The sequence below is a fragment of the Talaromyces proteolyticus genome (assembly GCF_021365285.1).
Source record: "Talaromyces proteolyticus strain PMI_201 chromosome Unknown BGW36scaffold_14, whole genome shotgun sequence".
NCBI lineage: Eukaryota > Fungi > Ascomycota > Eurotiomycetes > Eurotiales > Trichocomaceae > Talaromyces > Talaromyces proteolyticus.
Genome location: NW_025764290.1, coordinates 81,398 through 95,032, shown reverse-complemented (window position 1 = coordinate 95,032; position 13,635 = coordinate 81,398). Strand labels below are relative to the sequence as shown.

General features: G+C 46.1%; 6 protein-coding genes across 6 annotated transcripts; 2 read left to right on the top strand and 4 right to left on the bottom strand.

Moving 5' to 3' along the window:
* Window positions 1-744: 744 nt before the first annotated feature.
* On the top strand, window positions 745-1,860 carry BGW36DRAFT_364560 (uncharacterized protein; the record flags this gene model as incomplete). Its single annotated transcript, XM_046214565.1, has 1 exon — window positions 745-1,860. The coding sequence occupies one exon, from the start codon at window positions 745-747 to the stop codon at window positions 1,858-1,860; it is 1,116 nt and encodes a 371-aa protein (XP_046066099.1).
* Window positions 1,861-2,991: 1,131 nt separating this feature from the next.
* BGW36DRAFT_350738 (CHAT domain-containing protein) lies at window positions 2,992-6,294 on the bottom strand (the record flags this gene model as incomplete). Its single annotated transcript, XM_046213329.1, has 1 exon — window positions 2,992-6,294. One exon carries the CDS (start codon window positions 6,292-6,294, stop codon window positions 2,992-2,994), a length of 3,303 nt encoding a protein of 1,100 aa, XP_046066098.1.
* A 502-nt stretch (window positions 6,295-6,796) lies between these two features.
* Window positions 6,797-8,845, top strand: BGW36DRAFT_350733 (caspase domain-containing protein; the record flags this gene model as incomplete). The annotated part of the gene is made up of 2 exons (XM_046213328.1): window positions 6,797-8,677; window positions 8,744-8,845. The coding sequence occupies 2 exons, from the start codon at window positions 6,797-6,799 to the stop codon at window positions 8,843-8,845; spliced, it is 1,983 nt and encodes a 660-aa protein (XP_046066097.1).
* A 58-nt stretch (window positions 8,846-8,903) lies between these two features.
* On the bottom strand, window positions 8,904-9,556 carry BGW36DRAFT_389785 (uncharacterized protein). Its single transcript, XM_046217394.1, has 3 exons — window positions 9,451-9,556; window positions 9,325-9,382; window positions 8,904-9,214 (listed from the first exon to the last, which is right to left on the bottom strand). Exons 1-3 carry the CDS (start codon window positions 9,465-9,467, stop codon window positions 9,020-9,022), a joined length of 270 nt encoding a protein of 89 aa, XP_046066096.1. The 5' UTR covers window positions 9,468-9,556; the 3' UTR covers window positions 8,904-9,019.
* A 315-nt stretch (window positions 9,557-9,871) lies between these two features.
* Window positions 9,872-10,652, bottom strand: BGW36DRAFT_389784 (uncharacterized protein; the record flags this gene model as incomplete). Its single annotated transcript, XM_046217393.1, has 3 exons — window positions 10,271-10,652; window positions 9,958-10,203; window positions 9,872-9,899 (listed from the first exon to the last, which is right to left on the bottom strand). Coding segments are annotated over exons 1-2 (481 nt in total), but the record flags the coding sequence as incomplete, so codon positions are not given.
* An 802-nt stretch (window positions 10,653-11,454) lies between these two features.
* Window positions 11,455-13,399, bottom strand: BGW36DRAFT_329135 (putative rRNA processing protein Bystin). Its single transcript, XM_046212789.1, has 3 exons — window positions 12,933-13,399; window positions 12,634-12,884; window positions 11,455-12,580 (listed from the first exon to the last, which is right to left on the bottom strand). The coding sequence occupies exons 1-3, from the start codon at window positions 13,299-13,301 to the stop codon at window positions 11,686-11,688; spliced, it is 1,515 nt and encodes a 504-aa protein (XP_046066094.1). The 5' UTR covers window positions 13,302-13,399; the 3' UTR covers window positions 11,455-11,685.
* Between the last annotated feature and the right edge of the window lie 236 nt (window positions 13,400-13,635).

Genomic DNA, 13,635 nt, shown 5'->3' with positions numbered 1-13,635 from the left:
ATCAATAATACAAATTATCTTATGTGTAGATCGTAGCTCTATCAAATGAGTCGATATCTTTCTCAGTATTTATAGACTATCTGCCATCTAAGATTGTGCAAGGCGGCTTTCGGTACGCGGTGCAGCACCAACCGGTGCAGTCCCAAGGAGGTACAAAGGGCTTATCAACTTAGCTTGACATGTGACCCATTGTACTTGGTTCTCATCCACGATGTTACCGCATTCGGGTATAGCCAGCACAGTCCTGACATCACAGTTGACCAGCCGCTTTTTGGGTAACCACGTTACTGATTCTGCCGCTCGCGTCCGCGTTCGATAAGTGCACCAGACAAGGGTATGTAAAACCGGTTTTTGATCTTGTATGAGGTCTTTCTTGCTGTCATAGATGAACTAATGACAGTGACGTTGCAAAACCCCAAAGTAAACGTCAACCATTAAACAGAAATGCATGACGCGAACACCAAGCATTATGATGATTTTTTTCCCGCATCCAGAAACCTACTGCCTAAAGCAGGGCGTAGAAGTATACGGTTGGTAATACCAATGTCCATTTTTACTGAAATGGTGGAAATTATTATGCAGAGAAGGTCTCAAAATGAGTATATAAATGCATTCAAACTGCCTTGACCGTTGGCCTCGGATTGACTACTTTCGATTACTTTTCATATTTCCCCAACCATCATACCAAGTAACTCGCAGATCAATCAATACCAGCATACATACTTCCCACCAGGCAAGACAATAATGGTTTGGTTTAACTCCATTGTTCAGGGCGTAGGCTCTGCTGTGAATTGGGCAATGTCAAACGCTGGCAATATAGCGGGCCTACTCACTTCTGTAACAAAAGTTTCTACACTATACATACCCAAAGATGCTGCCGAAGAAGCTGAGATGCCCGAAACCTCCAAGGACTACTTCAAAATATTCAAAAGGGCAGAGGCCGTTCTTCAAGAGCAAGCCGAGAAAAAGGTTAAAGCAAAGGAAGTCGAGTACGGGTGGGACGACCCAAGAGAACCTTTCAGTACTAGAAAAGGAAATTTATCCGGCATATGGATAAGACCAACTGTCTTCACAAATACAAGCGAAGAGGTCCCCGAAATGTACCGAGATCTTGTAAAACTTTTCGCCGAGCTAAGCATACCAACAATTATGAAACGAAATGACAAAGACGACGACGTGGCAGAGTTGGTATCCCAAGCCATATTCCCCACCTATCCCAAACCACCTTCTCAAATATCCAGCTTCGATGCATATAATAACGATCATCTTTCCACATATGGCATTGGGCTCCGGAATGACGATAAATCATGTCAAGTATTTGTTGGACATTCCTACTACGCTCTCCCGATGGGCAGATCGGGAACTGACAACACTTGGCATTGCGCAGTCCACGTCAAGATGAAATCCACAACTCATAGCGAAGAGCAGTACGCAAAAGATATGGAGGAATTCAGATTCATGGAAATTATTGAGCCCTCCGCCGTAGATGTTTGGCTCGTCACTTTTCAGATATCATGGAAAGCAATCAAAGTGGCGCGGGGGGGCTATAAGTTCCTCAAAGAGGTCTTGCATGAGAAAAGTAAGACAGGATATAAGGTGAAACACAATTTCCTCGATGGACAATTGCAGACCGTCAAGATTAAAGCACCTGCACAAAAATCCCCGTCCGAGACACTTTTCTATCTCCAGGAGGCTGTCGCTCAGGCTGTGGAAAAATTAAACAAAAACTCACCGCAAATGGACTTTGAAGTTGCGGCTGCTTCAACGCAGTACCAGACACCATATGTCGTCCTCATGGATTCGACCCTCCTTACTGCCGATAACGCTGTGGGAGATGGAATGGTTGTCGTGTCTCATTGACTCCGAAGCTAGGGATTTGGCTATAGAAACCCTAGCTTCGAAGTCCCTCTATGTTTGCCTTTTGGCCAAGAACGTGTCAACCTTTCGAAAGTATTCAACGTGGTGTAAAGTGTATATTATTGATGACACTCCTTGTATTGGTGTATTTTTGCCTGTTTCTGTGCGCAAGTGTACGTGTGTTGAGCAGTAGCTCGCTCTTCAACAGAGCAGCTGGATTGAAATACCAGCTGGGTTTTGTCCTTATTATTGAACTCTATTCAATAATATATCGAATTATTTATGCCCTGCTCCCTAGTATATGGTCCAGCGAGGGTTCATTTGAGCTGCGGCAATGTAAAGGACCTGCCTATATAGGGCAAAACGCCTTTCAATTAGGTGAGTATCACTACACCTAGCAGTAGAATTGGTACAAGACTAATGCTTGCAAGACCCCTCCGGAATTCGCTGGGGGGTCGGTACTTTATCCTCTATGAACAGCAGGGTTACATCTCGATAGGCATGATATCATAGAAAATATCGAACAGCTGAAGACGCGTATGAACCAGTATTACTTATCTACGGATAATCCATCTGTATTGGGAAGGAATGTCAATCTTAGCTCTCTATCTCAATCTATCTAGGACTCTAGGAGAACTGAATGAAAAAAATGGCCAAGGCAATGGAACAAAGTCGAATTGAGCGGATGCTGAATACTCTGTAATATTGGCCCACTTTGGTCGACCCCCTACGGCGGACGTAGACCACCCGAGTATCTGCGAGGTCAGTTGTTGAATAACTGAATGAATGGCTTTTACGCGGTTGAATACATGAATATTGCCTGCTTCAGGCAAGGATGAGGTCTTGAATATTGATATAGGCGCCAGTGGGTTACATATCCAGGGGTTAACATCTTATAGAAGTAACCAATCACAACAAGCCATGCAAATATCACTCCTAAGCTAGACCTTAGCTGCCTGGATTCCTCCCCAAGCCACAAGTTCGCCGCTCATAAAAGCAGCAAGCCTCACGAACTAGATCAGGACAGGCCCCCACCATCTTCCCTGTGACTATCTATGTAGGACATGAATTAGGTAAGTACCTCCAAAACGACGCCTCGGAAAGTTCCAGCGAGGAGCCCGTCTTGAGAGTATATCAAGCCCCTATGTGGATAAAAGGCGCCCATTTCAAGATATACGCCGCGTCCTCGTTCCTGAGGCGCACGACAGCCTTGTGAAGAGCATAAGCCACTGAAATATCATTAACAAACAGCTCTCTGTAAAAAGCCCTCGCGATGTCGACCGCCGCGCTGTCAACTGCTCCCCACAACGTCCCAATCACATGCGGGAACCCTGCGAGCGAAAACGTGCTTGCGAGGTGGATGCTCTCATCAATCAACCCGATTTCTCCCAGCTCGGCCGTGGAGCAAGCCGACAGATACGCGATCTGCGCGCGCGGGTTGTAAATTGCATCTAGGTCGCTGATAGATAGCTCCTCAAGGGCGGTGTTTCCCAGCAGCAGGGCGCTTTTGGCAGGCTCCAATGCGTCTGCTCGACCGTGGCACGCGAAGTGGCAGATACTGGCTGATTTGAGCTCGGCGAGAACATCTTGTTTGGCCGGCCGTTTTAGGGTCTTGACGGTGCTGTGCTGCTTGGTTGTAGATTCAATCGCGGCTACCTCTTCGGTGACGTTTAGCCGTCCTGCTATATCGGGAGTCGTGGGCATGGATACAATAAGGAGTTTTGAAGCTTCGGCATTTGGAGATGTTTGGGCTGTGGATCTGGAAAACTGGAGAGACTTGAGTGTTGGTGCAAAGGACGATACAGCGTATGTAAGTGTGTTGTCTGTAGAGCCGGGATGATGATTGCCGGCTGCATGAAGGGGCAAGGCCGACATCAAGCCTCCACCAACCCACCATATTCGCGGTAATTCCTGCATAGTTTTGCCAGGTATAAGAAAGCCTAGGCTTTTCACCACGGGCTTCACAGCATTAGCCCACAATGTAGACATTTGAGAGGTGATCTCTACAGGTTGTAGTTCATCTTCCATGCCGAATGACCCATCATCTACATCTTCGACAAATTTAGCATCTCTTCTCCGTCCGTTACTGGCATGGACCAAGCTTCTCATCATCTGTTGAACGTCGGACTTTTTCAACTCAGGAAGTGGCAGTGCTTGGATAGTGTTCTCCGTGACAATGAAGGCTTCTGAGCTGACAACAGATACGTTGAATGACACCAACGGACCGCCACGGGCCAAATGAAGAATCTCGTTCTTCGTTAGAGGAAGTTGGAATCTTTCAAATCCCGGATTCTCTCTAATTTCTTGAATCACCTCTTCTAGCTTCACTGAATATTCGTGACGTTGAAGAGATTCGAGCGTATAGTTGTTTTTCAAGCTGCTGAATGATTCATCTTCTCCGGAAAGGCCCGATGAAAACGGAATCGCAACGACCTTTCTTGCGTAATCATATCGAGAATAAAGATCAGGATGTTTTTTTCTAAGCAGAGAAACGTCAGAGCGAGAATCGATCACCAGGCCGGCAATTATCCCACGGCCCTGTTCTAATATCTGGAGTGCTTGCAAGGGACTCTTGCCTGCTTTCAGAAAAACGGAAGCAGCCAAGGCTGACACCCCGGCAAGATTTGGAATTGTGTGCTGCAAGTCACTGCGAGAGCCCGTACGGAGAGTAGCCCTCGGAAGCAGGTCAAGGGATTCTTGAAGGATACTCGCGCTCTCGCCCCATTTACGTGATGAATTCATGTCAAGCGCAGCAGTTATCCCTGCTTTAATGCGTGTCATCGGTTCTCCATCGTGAGAATGCAATGCCTGGCAAAATAGTCTCGTTGATTCTCGCAAATCATTCTCGCTTTTGGACTGCCCGAAACGAGCCTTGAAGCGAGCGCCGAGGTTGTAAAGAAGTTGGGCTCGAAAATAGTGGTTCTCTGGGAGGGCACACAGCGCCTTTTGCCCAATGTCAATGGCTTCATTTATGATTCCCACAGACGGTATTACTGAAAATAGATCTGCCAGACGCGATCCAAGGTTGTTCCACCGGTATATCAAGCCCGGATGATTCTCAGGGGTGGCCTCCAGAGCTTCTCGCCCAAGTCTAATAGATTCCTCAAGATCGGATAATTCAGAAACTCGATCGTATCTGTCAGCATAACAGATTCCTAAATTATCGAGAGCGGTTGCATATCCTGAATGCTGTTTGGGGACGACATCAAGCCCTTTCTTTGCGACTTCTATGGCCTCCTCCAAATCATCGATCTTGCCGGTTCGTGATGACAGTAGCAAGATGAAGTAGCCTAGATTATTCAGACAGTGTCCTCGACTGCGATGGCCGACTGGGATTCTTTCAACAGCCTCTCGTTGCACGCGTATTGCTTCTTCTATGTCTTTCGAATCTGCTATTCGCAGATATCGTTCCTGAAACAAAATCCCTAAACCATGCAGACGATACGTCATATCTGGGTCGTCTTCTGGCGTTGCATCGATTGCTTTTTGCATCAGGTGAATGGAGTTTTGTAAGTCTTCTACCCTCCCTGTTCGCAAAAACCGATCATGATAATAAGTACTCAGGTTGTGGAGGTGGAGAGAGCGATTGGCGTAGTCGTCTAACGGCACTGCATCTACGGCAAGCTCTCCAAGTCTGATAGCTTCCTCTAAATCAGTCATCTTTCCATTTCTTTTGAATTGTAACTGTAAACATTTTCCTAGATTGTTAAGTGCCTGGGAACGATGGGAATAATTCTCTGATGAGCAATCAAGCGCTTGCTTGGCGAGGGTTACCGCTCCATCTAATTCGTCAATATTATGCGACAACAAATACCGCTCATACATTAACGAAGATAAATTACTCAGACGCTCTCCTCTCTTGCCGTGATTGTCCGGGGTTAGGCTTAATGAGTGCTTCACATGTGACAAGGCCGTCTCCAAATCGCCTTGATCTCCGAGGATTTGGTATCGAGTCCTTAGATGCCTTGCAAGATTGTTAAATGCCCCCGCTCGATTAGGATGGTTCGGTGGGCCATCAATGCATGACTGGCCCATATCAATAGCTTGGTCCAAGTATTGCATCTTTCCTGTTCGTCTAAATAGCTTCTCGTAGTACACCCCCAGGTTGCTAGTGAAGTCGATTCGATCCCGGCTGTCAGCACCATCTGGGACTGAAATTAACGCTTGCTGTGTATACGCAGCAGCCCGTTTAATATCCTCTACATCACCTTTTCGCGAGAATCGATCCTGGAAAAACACGCCGAGGTTGTTGAGAAATTCCGGGCGTCGAGGATGGTTTTCTGGCATGGTCTCAAGAGCAATACGGCCGAAATGGATAGCTTTCTCTATCAGCAGCAGCTCTCCAGTTCGAGAAAACCCTTGACGGAAATACCCTGCTATGCTATATACTCGTTGTGCGCGTTCCGGGTGGTTGGGGGATAGGGCTTTGAATGTCATTTCTCCGAGCTGGACGATCTCCTCGATATTTGTAGCTATTCTTTCGCCGGAAATTATATTCTGAAGAAAGGATTGCAGATTCTCTCTTGCTCTCTGGCGTTCTGGCCCTTCGGGCGCTTGGGAAACGAGCGTTGCTAGTCGTATAACCTCTTCCATTATAGCTGTTATATCTATTTATATCAATTGTCCACGTGAAAGTCCTCTCAAACGCAGGTCTCGATTTGATGAAATGGATTTCCTTACGGTTATTGAATTCTAAATTTCAGGCATCAAGGCACCGCAAGTCAGGCTGCAAAAAGAAACAAGCGTAGCCTTGTGTCAGACAGCATAGCAACAGACGACCAATAGCCGGCTGGTCACGTGTGAGGCTTTCTAAAGCACTGCTTAGGCTGGGTGATGAGAAGTCTAATTTCATACCTCTTCCTTCTCTATCCCATCTTCCTTTTGCATGTCTGTTCAGCTCGTAGTACGCAGAGTCAGAGATCGTTAAGATTGTTTTCTCATGGCCGAAAGTGTACGAACCACAAAGCATTATGCAGTGCTAATTGGAATCAACTACTACACAGAAAAGCCCCTATACGGTTGTGTTAGGGATGTTGAGAGACTTGAACAGTATCTGCAAAGCAAGTCAACGCCTATCCATATCGAAAAGTTCATTGCCAGCACACTTACAGATTCGCCTTCTGTGCTGCATGAGCCACCGGAACTGTGGCCAACGTTCGAGAACGTCACGTCCTGCCTCCAAAAAATAGCAGATTTGGGACAGTCAGGTGATTGGGTATATATACAGTATTCGGGCCATGGAACGAGAATTGAAGGGTCGTCGGAATACAGCAATACGGATACCGGTGATCTGGCCCTGAATTTACTGGACGGAAATGATATAGCAAACCTTCGCTATCTCCGCGGGCTTGAATTCGCAAGTTTTTTACACCGTATGGTAGAGAAAGGAGTCAAGCTGACGGTAGTCCTTGATTGTTGTTTTTCCGGAAGCGTTCTCAGGCGAAAACAGGCTGAAAAGAATAGTGCAAGATTCCTGGATTATGATTGCGAAGTCGACGCTGCACATCCATCGAACCTTGACCCAAGCTTTATTATTCGTCACAAGCAGAATTCAGTATTTCGTGATGGCTCTATGCTCCCCAACTGGCTGATTCACCCTGTCGGCTACACCATCCTGGCCGCCTGTGGGCCTCATGAAGTCGCAGTAGAGCTCAAATTCGAAGATGGGACTAGAAATGGTGCGCTGTCTTATTTCTTGCTAAGGACATTATACCAACTCGGGAATGGAGATCGCAACAATCAATCTATATATCAACACATATGTGCCAAATTCCAAGCCTCTTGGCCTCGACAAAATCCCACATTCTACGGAAATAAAAATTTGTCTTTTTTCGGGCAGCTAACATCTAATATGGATCCAACATCTATTCCAGTCTTCCGGACAGATGTTGGTCTATGCCTTAAGGCAGGCCAGGCACATGGCATATCCAATGGTTCTCGTTACACTCTACACCCATTTACGTTGTCGAGAGATGATAAGAATGAGGGAGTCAATAACGTATCTGTGGTGGCTACAGTATCTGCCGTCCGAGGGCTCACGTCAGATTTAGATTTAGAAAAGATGAATAACCAGCCGCTTCCTCAACACATTGGTACCGGGTGGACAGCTAGGCCAGTCACGCAGTTCTCCATTCGAAAGATTCCCATAAGACTCCCGCCAGACGACGCAGATACCATGGTTTTCCGTGACAGATGTGAGCGTTCGCTTGACATCCATACGGATAATGCCGTCGGCATTCCTGTGCTATTCAATGTTTCAATTAACGGCCAGAACGAGTTTGAGATACAGAACGAGTATTACGAGAGGATAATGAGCCTGCCGACAATCCCAACATATCAGGTAGGAGCCTGGGATAGCTTGAAATGTGTGCTAGAACATTTGACCAGATTCAAACAAATTCAGGGGCTCGAAAACGAAGTCCCGATGCCGTCATTCACCAGCTCATTTCAGGTACAGGTCACAAGCTCCTTCTCAGACGCTGATGCTGATAGCTTGACGGGAACTGTAACCGTGCTCGATAACGGTATACTCCAGTTAACAGTACAAAATAACAGCGAGCATTGTCTATACGTGCACGTGTATGACATGGGTCCTTCTTGGCAGGTTGAGAATCTCATGAGAGCTGAATATCTCACTCTACCACCTAAGAATGACTCAATTGGGTTAAGTGGAAGGATGTCCAAAAAATTACTTATGACAATCCCAGATTCCCTGAAAAAGTTGGGCCTGCAGGAATGCGAAGATGTCGTCAAGGTTTTCATTACTCGCCATCCGACTTCGTTTTCCTCCTTGGAGCTCCCTAAGATTCCAATTCCAACTGTCTACGCACAAACTATCCGGGGGGTTCTCTCGGAAAATTTGCCTGAACTTCCCACGTCTTTTAAGAAGATAGCCTCTAATAGATATCGCGGTGCACCAGAGGATAATGTGTTGGAGGACTGGGCAGTTTACAATTTCCGCGTTCGTACAGTTGCCACAAAGATATAAAGCAGGTCCGATGCGTTTACCGGTATATTTCTTGAGAAAGTTGATAGATACAGTAAAATGTGAATTGATTACACCCTTAAGGAACTCAGACGATGCACTTTAGTCAGCCCTCTATCCAAAACTTAATCTAGACATCTATTTTGCCTACATCGTCGTTAAACCCGGCCTCTTTATCTATGCTGCGCAGCATTGTGTTCCTTGTAAATATTGCTCTTCTACCGCTTCTCCATTCCTAACAGTCTGCCCATCAGGCAGGCAAAGAGTGTATTTCCCAGCCGATGGTACGGATGCGATAATGTAGGGGCCTTCTGGTGCAGCTGTACCGGAAAAGTGCAAGTAAACTGTGTCCCCTGTTCTGAACTTGCTTATCTAAACGGCAATATGCATTTAATAATGGCACCAACCCATAGAATAAAATGGTTGTAACGTACACGTATGTACTGTTCAACTTTAGCATAGTGCTCGGATTCGTAACGTACATGTATGTATTGTTCAACTTTGGCGCGACCTCCGGCGTCGTCGATAGTGAAGTTGGGCCTATAGTAAGAACGGTTAGGTGGAACTGCCTTAAAAACAAGGCAAAAGGATAGATAATCAGTACTAACCCTTCAATATCATCCATTTTTCAGTTCAGATCTCTGTATCAATTCAAGTTGATAGGAGCATGTCACGGGTGTACGAGCACTGCAATTGAGTGAGGTGGTTGATGCCTAAGACCAGGTCTGCCTTACAAGGCTGCCTGGTTCCAGTCGTAAATAAAATCTACCAAGTTAGGGTTAGGGTTGGGATTACAAATATAAAACTAGTATTACCACCTTCTATCAGCTGACCAATTTATCTGGTAAGCTCGGTTCTTCAAGGGAGTTTATTGGCCTAGTTGGAAAAGCATCGGCAGACTTTCTTCCTGTTTTATTTGTAACTGCTTCATCAAGTACAATTTCAATGATATTTAATGCCCAATCTACCTCTTCATACTCTCATGAATTTAATTATATACCGAGTTGGACCCAGAAAGAAAAGCCGTCATGATTGTCATATATCTGCAAACCCCTCACTTGAGTAAGTTACATATAATATTGAAATGGATCAGGAGATGTCAAAACTCACGTCGCTGCAGCTAGAAATAGCTCTGTGGAATTCGGCTTGCAGAAATTAGACATAGCAAAGAGGAAGACGAGATTAGAGACTATAATAATAATCATTCGGAATGCGGTACTGGTAGTAGTGCTACATGCAATTGCAGGTACCAATAAAAGGAACGCCGTCGCCGACAGCAATATGGCGTGAGCTATCTGTTTCGTCAGGGAGCCGGAATAGATATACACATTCGAGTCCGTTGAGACCTCATGAGCCGGATTCTGTGTGAATTGTTAATAGTCACTTCAGCGTTGACAGTGCATACCAGCAGCTGGCCTAGATTTATACCTCACGAAATCCTCTGTAATAAGAAATCAGCTTATCCTCTACCCACTCCTCCAACCAGCCCACGTCATTAGTGGAAGCCAGACTGATCAGGTCCGAGGTATGATCAAGGTATGCTGTCTCCTCCCTGTCGAGACACGCATTACCTTCCACCCAGTTTCGCAAACTGGATATATCTCGGCGCTGGGCAGGCTTGAATTGAAGCATGCGGGCAGTCCGCTCCACGTAGGAATCTGCCACCATTCGTCAACATCTATCAGGCAGGCTGTTTTAAAATACGCTTCAGCTCTTCAGCTGTAGACACTGTAAATTTTTGATGAGAATTCTTTTACCGTAGTCAGCCAAACAGACATCAATCTCCGATAGAACAGACCGGCGCTCTTCATTTCTGTCCCAACGGCTCTTTCCCAGGAACAAAGAAGCGGTTTCATCTTGATCGATTTTTTCTAGCTTCTGCTCTAGCACCGATAACTTGTCTTGCTTCAGCAAGAGGAGACGGGCGCGAAGAATGGAGAAGCGTCGACAAAGATAAAAGGAGTTGGATGCTCCGATCAGAGCCGTGAAACGGGGATATCCTGGGCGAAATGCTTCAACTAGACAACAGCCAGAGCTATTAATTTGGGATTCTAACTAATATATTTATCTTATCATTTCTTTCTTTTTCTTTCATTAAATCTCCCCGGACAAGTCCAAAGAAGTTGGCACCAACTTTTTTTGGGGGGCGTTGCGGACTCTTCTGGGGCCTTGGTAGGATTTAAAATTGTCCGCCACCACAAGGAGAGATATTTGACAGCTTCAAAATGCGTTCTATGGACGTCTTGAGGATTTCCTAGTATGCCGTTTTGGGAAGTCATGGCCAATAAAAAAGATAGAATGAGAGACAAGCTAGACCAGGATTAATCGGAAACTTCAAGTACCCAACCTGGCCAATACCGCATATTTCCTTAAAGAGGCGTTCTGTGATGTTATTTCAACGACACACTCATAAGATGTGCCAAGGGAAACTCGTTTTTATTATCTACAGATAATCCTGATTCGGCTATGCGGGGGCTGCAGAGGTAGCCGCACAGCCTCACTATCATCACATTCAAATAGCTAGGCTATTCACCCTGCAGATACGAACCCGTACATGCATAGTCGGTCTAATTGTATGGATACACGTCATGCTAGGCTGTATTACTGGCAAGGCTTGATCAATTCCTTGAAATTTAGCCTCTCATATAATAAAATATTTTTTACAGAACAAGTCTTTCACCAAGAAAGCCGTGTCGATCCTTTTCTGGCATTAACTAGTTCTCTAAACGTCGACTAACCGTAAAATATTGATTCATGCAAACTAAATATAATCGTATCGTCAATAAAACGCCATTATGAATATCGTCATGAAAAACAATCCACACTTGTATAAACACTCATCATCACATCTCCACGTCCATGGTATCATCACCTGCTGCAGCCGCAGCCTGCAACTCAGCATTCGGCACGACCACGCCTCGACCACGCCCAGCGAGAAGTTCTCGGCGCACTTCTGGTCCAATCTCCTTGTGTCCACGTACAAGCAGCAAGTCGAGAAGAGCCTCGCGTTGGTCTTCTGTGATGTCATTTCGGTACCGCTGCGCAAAGACTAGGAGGGACTGATGCCAGAGCACAGGGAGTTTGTAGTTCATTGCAGCCGCAGCAGACGGAGGCTGCTGGCGGTTTCCATCCACCATCATCTGATCCTCGCTGTTATCCATTGCACGGAAACGCAGGAAATGGAACACCAGTGCGTCTATCACTTTGTAGGGAAGCGCATATTTCTTCTCGAGAAACACGCGAATGAATATATTCGTGGCGCCAGTGCCTTCAGATGATAGTGAAGATGACGTCTGTTCAGCTGCTATCTCGCATAATCGAAGCAGTGCTGCAGCAGAGTGTAAGACTGGAATGGACACACGCGCAATGACGGACGATACAATGTGAGCCTCGCGCAAGGTGCAGATGCCTGTAGCTACCAGGGGAAATAGTAGACCCTTGAAAAAGCATGCCGGTTTGTAAAGCGCTTTCTTTAATGCATTATAGACGTGGACGTTGAGTTTGCGGGTTTCGTGAATCTCGTCACGGACACGTTCAAGTAGGACCGTGTTGATGTACTCTTGGGCGATGGCTGGCTTAGCTGAAATAAATATCCGCGTTCCAGCATATACGGCATTTGGCGTCCACGAGTCTGGGCGTGTGATATCAAGAAGTGTAGGCCACTGGGGCAAAGTTGGCAGAATTTTAAAAGGCTTTGGTAGAGGCCCTGATTTGTATCGTGATAGAATCATGCCGACTCTATGGAAAAATTAGTCAAGTGAACACATAGCATAAAAGAGGTGGAAACATACTTCTCATAGACTTCCAAAGCCTTTGCGGGAATTTGAACTGCATCTTCGGGGGCCCCGCCGCCTTTGATAAATTGTTGATCTTCTCCTGATTCTTTCGCCTCATATGCAGCAATTTTTTCCAAGATTAAATCTGCGAGATTGACGCCAGGCCCATCTCCATTTTCCTCTGTTTGCTGAGGGGCAAATATCGGGTCTTGCTCTCCACTGGGAATAAACTTATTGAACATGTCGAGGTCATTAGGGTCGATTTCCTAAAAACAATATGAGCGCATGTCATTTGCATTAGCGGTTTATCCTACCGCGTCTTCGACGTCTTCGTCTCCCCATTGGTCTTCTCCAAACTTATCTTCATCCTCTGATAGTTGTTCCTCATCTTCAAACCTCGATGAAAAATCAAAAGCCTTGTTGGGTTGGTCGGCGTTGCTCCCTTCTAAAGCAGTCCGGCGCTCTGCTGCATCTTCGTCGGCGAGATCTTGGCCAATCTGTAGAATTTTACGAGAGGCTTTTGCATCGATAAACTTATCACCGGCTTCGGTTTCATCATTGTCATCATCACCGCGCGACTTTCTTTTTCCTGACTTTGTTCGTAAATGGCCCGCGGAGAGGAGATCGTCTGCGAGGGGGTTGTGTCTGCGATTAGCAGTGCGAGGAGTGGTAGCTTTCGGCATTGTTCATCAGTGACTCGTGCTTGCGAGTCTATATGCTTTCCGATCGAAATCGAGGGCCAAACTCTCAGCTCGCAAATTGTCGTCGCTTTACTGAGGTGTTTCCATTTTCACGCTCAGCATCCGCTTTTTTTTTTTCTGCCGCGGCGGTGTGTGTGCGATAAGCTTATCAACAGCAACCCCACTCTGCACCTCACGATACTTAATTTATTAATTACAACAACCAAGGAATTGAGGTTCGAAGATGGGTTAAAAACAGCAGGAGCAGGGTAGCTCATATTCTCTTTGGAAGGCCATCACATGCTGGTCCTCTGCTACGCTATTCCGCCCTTCGATG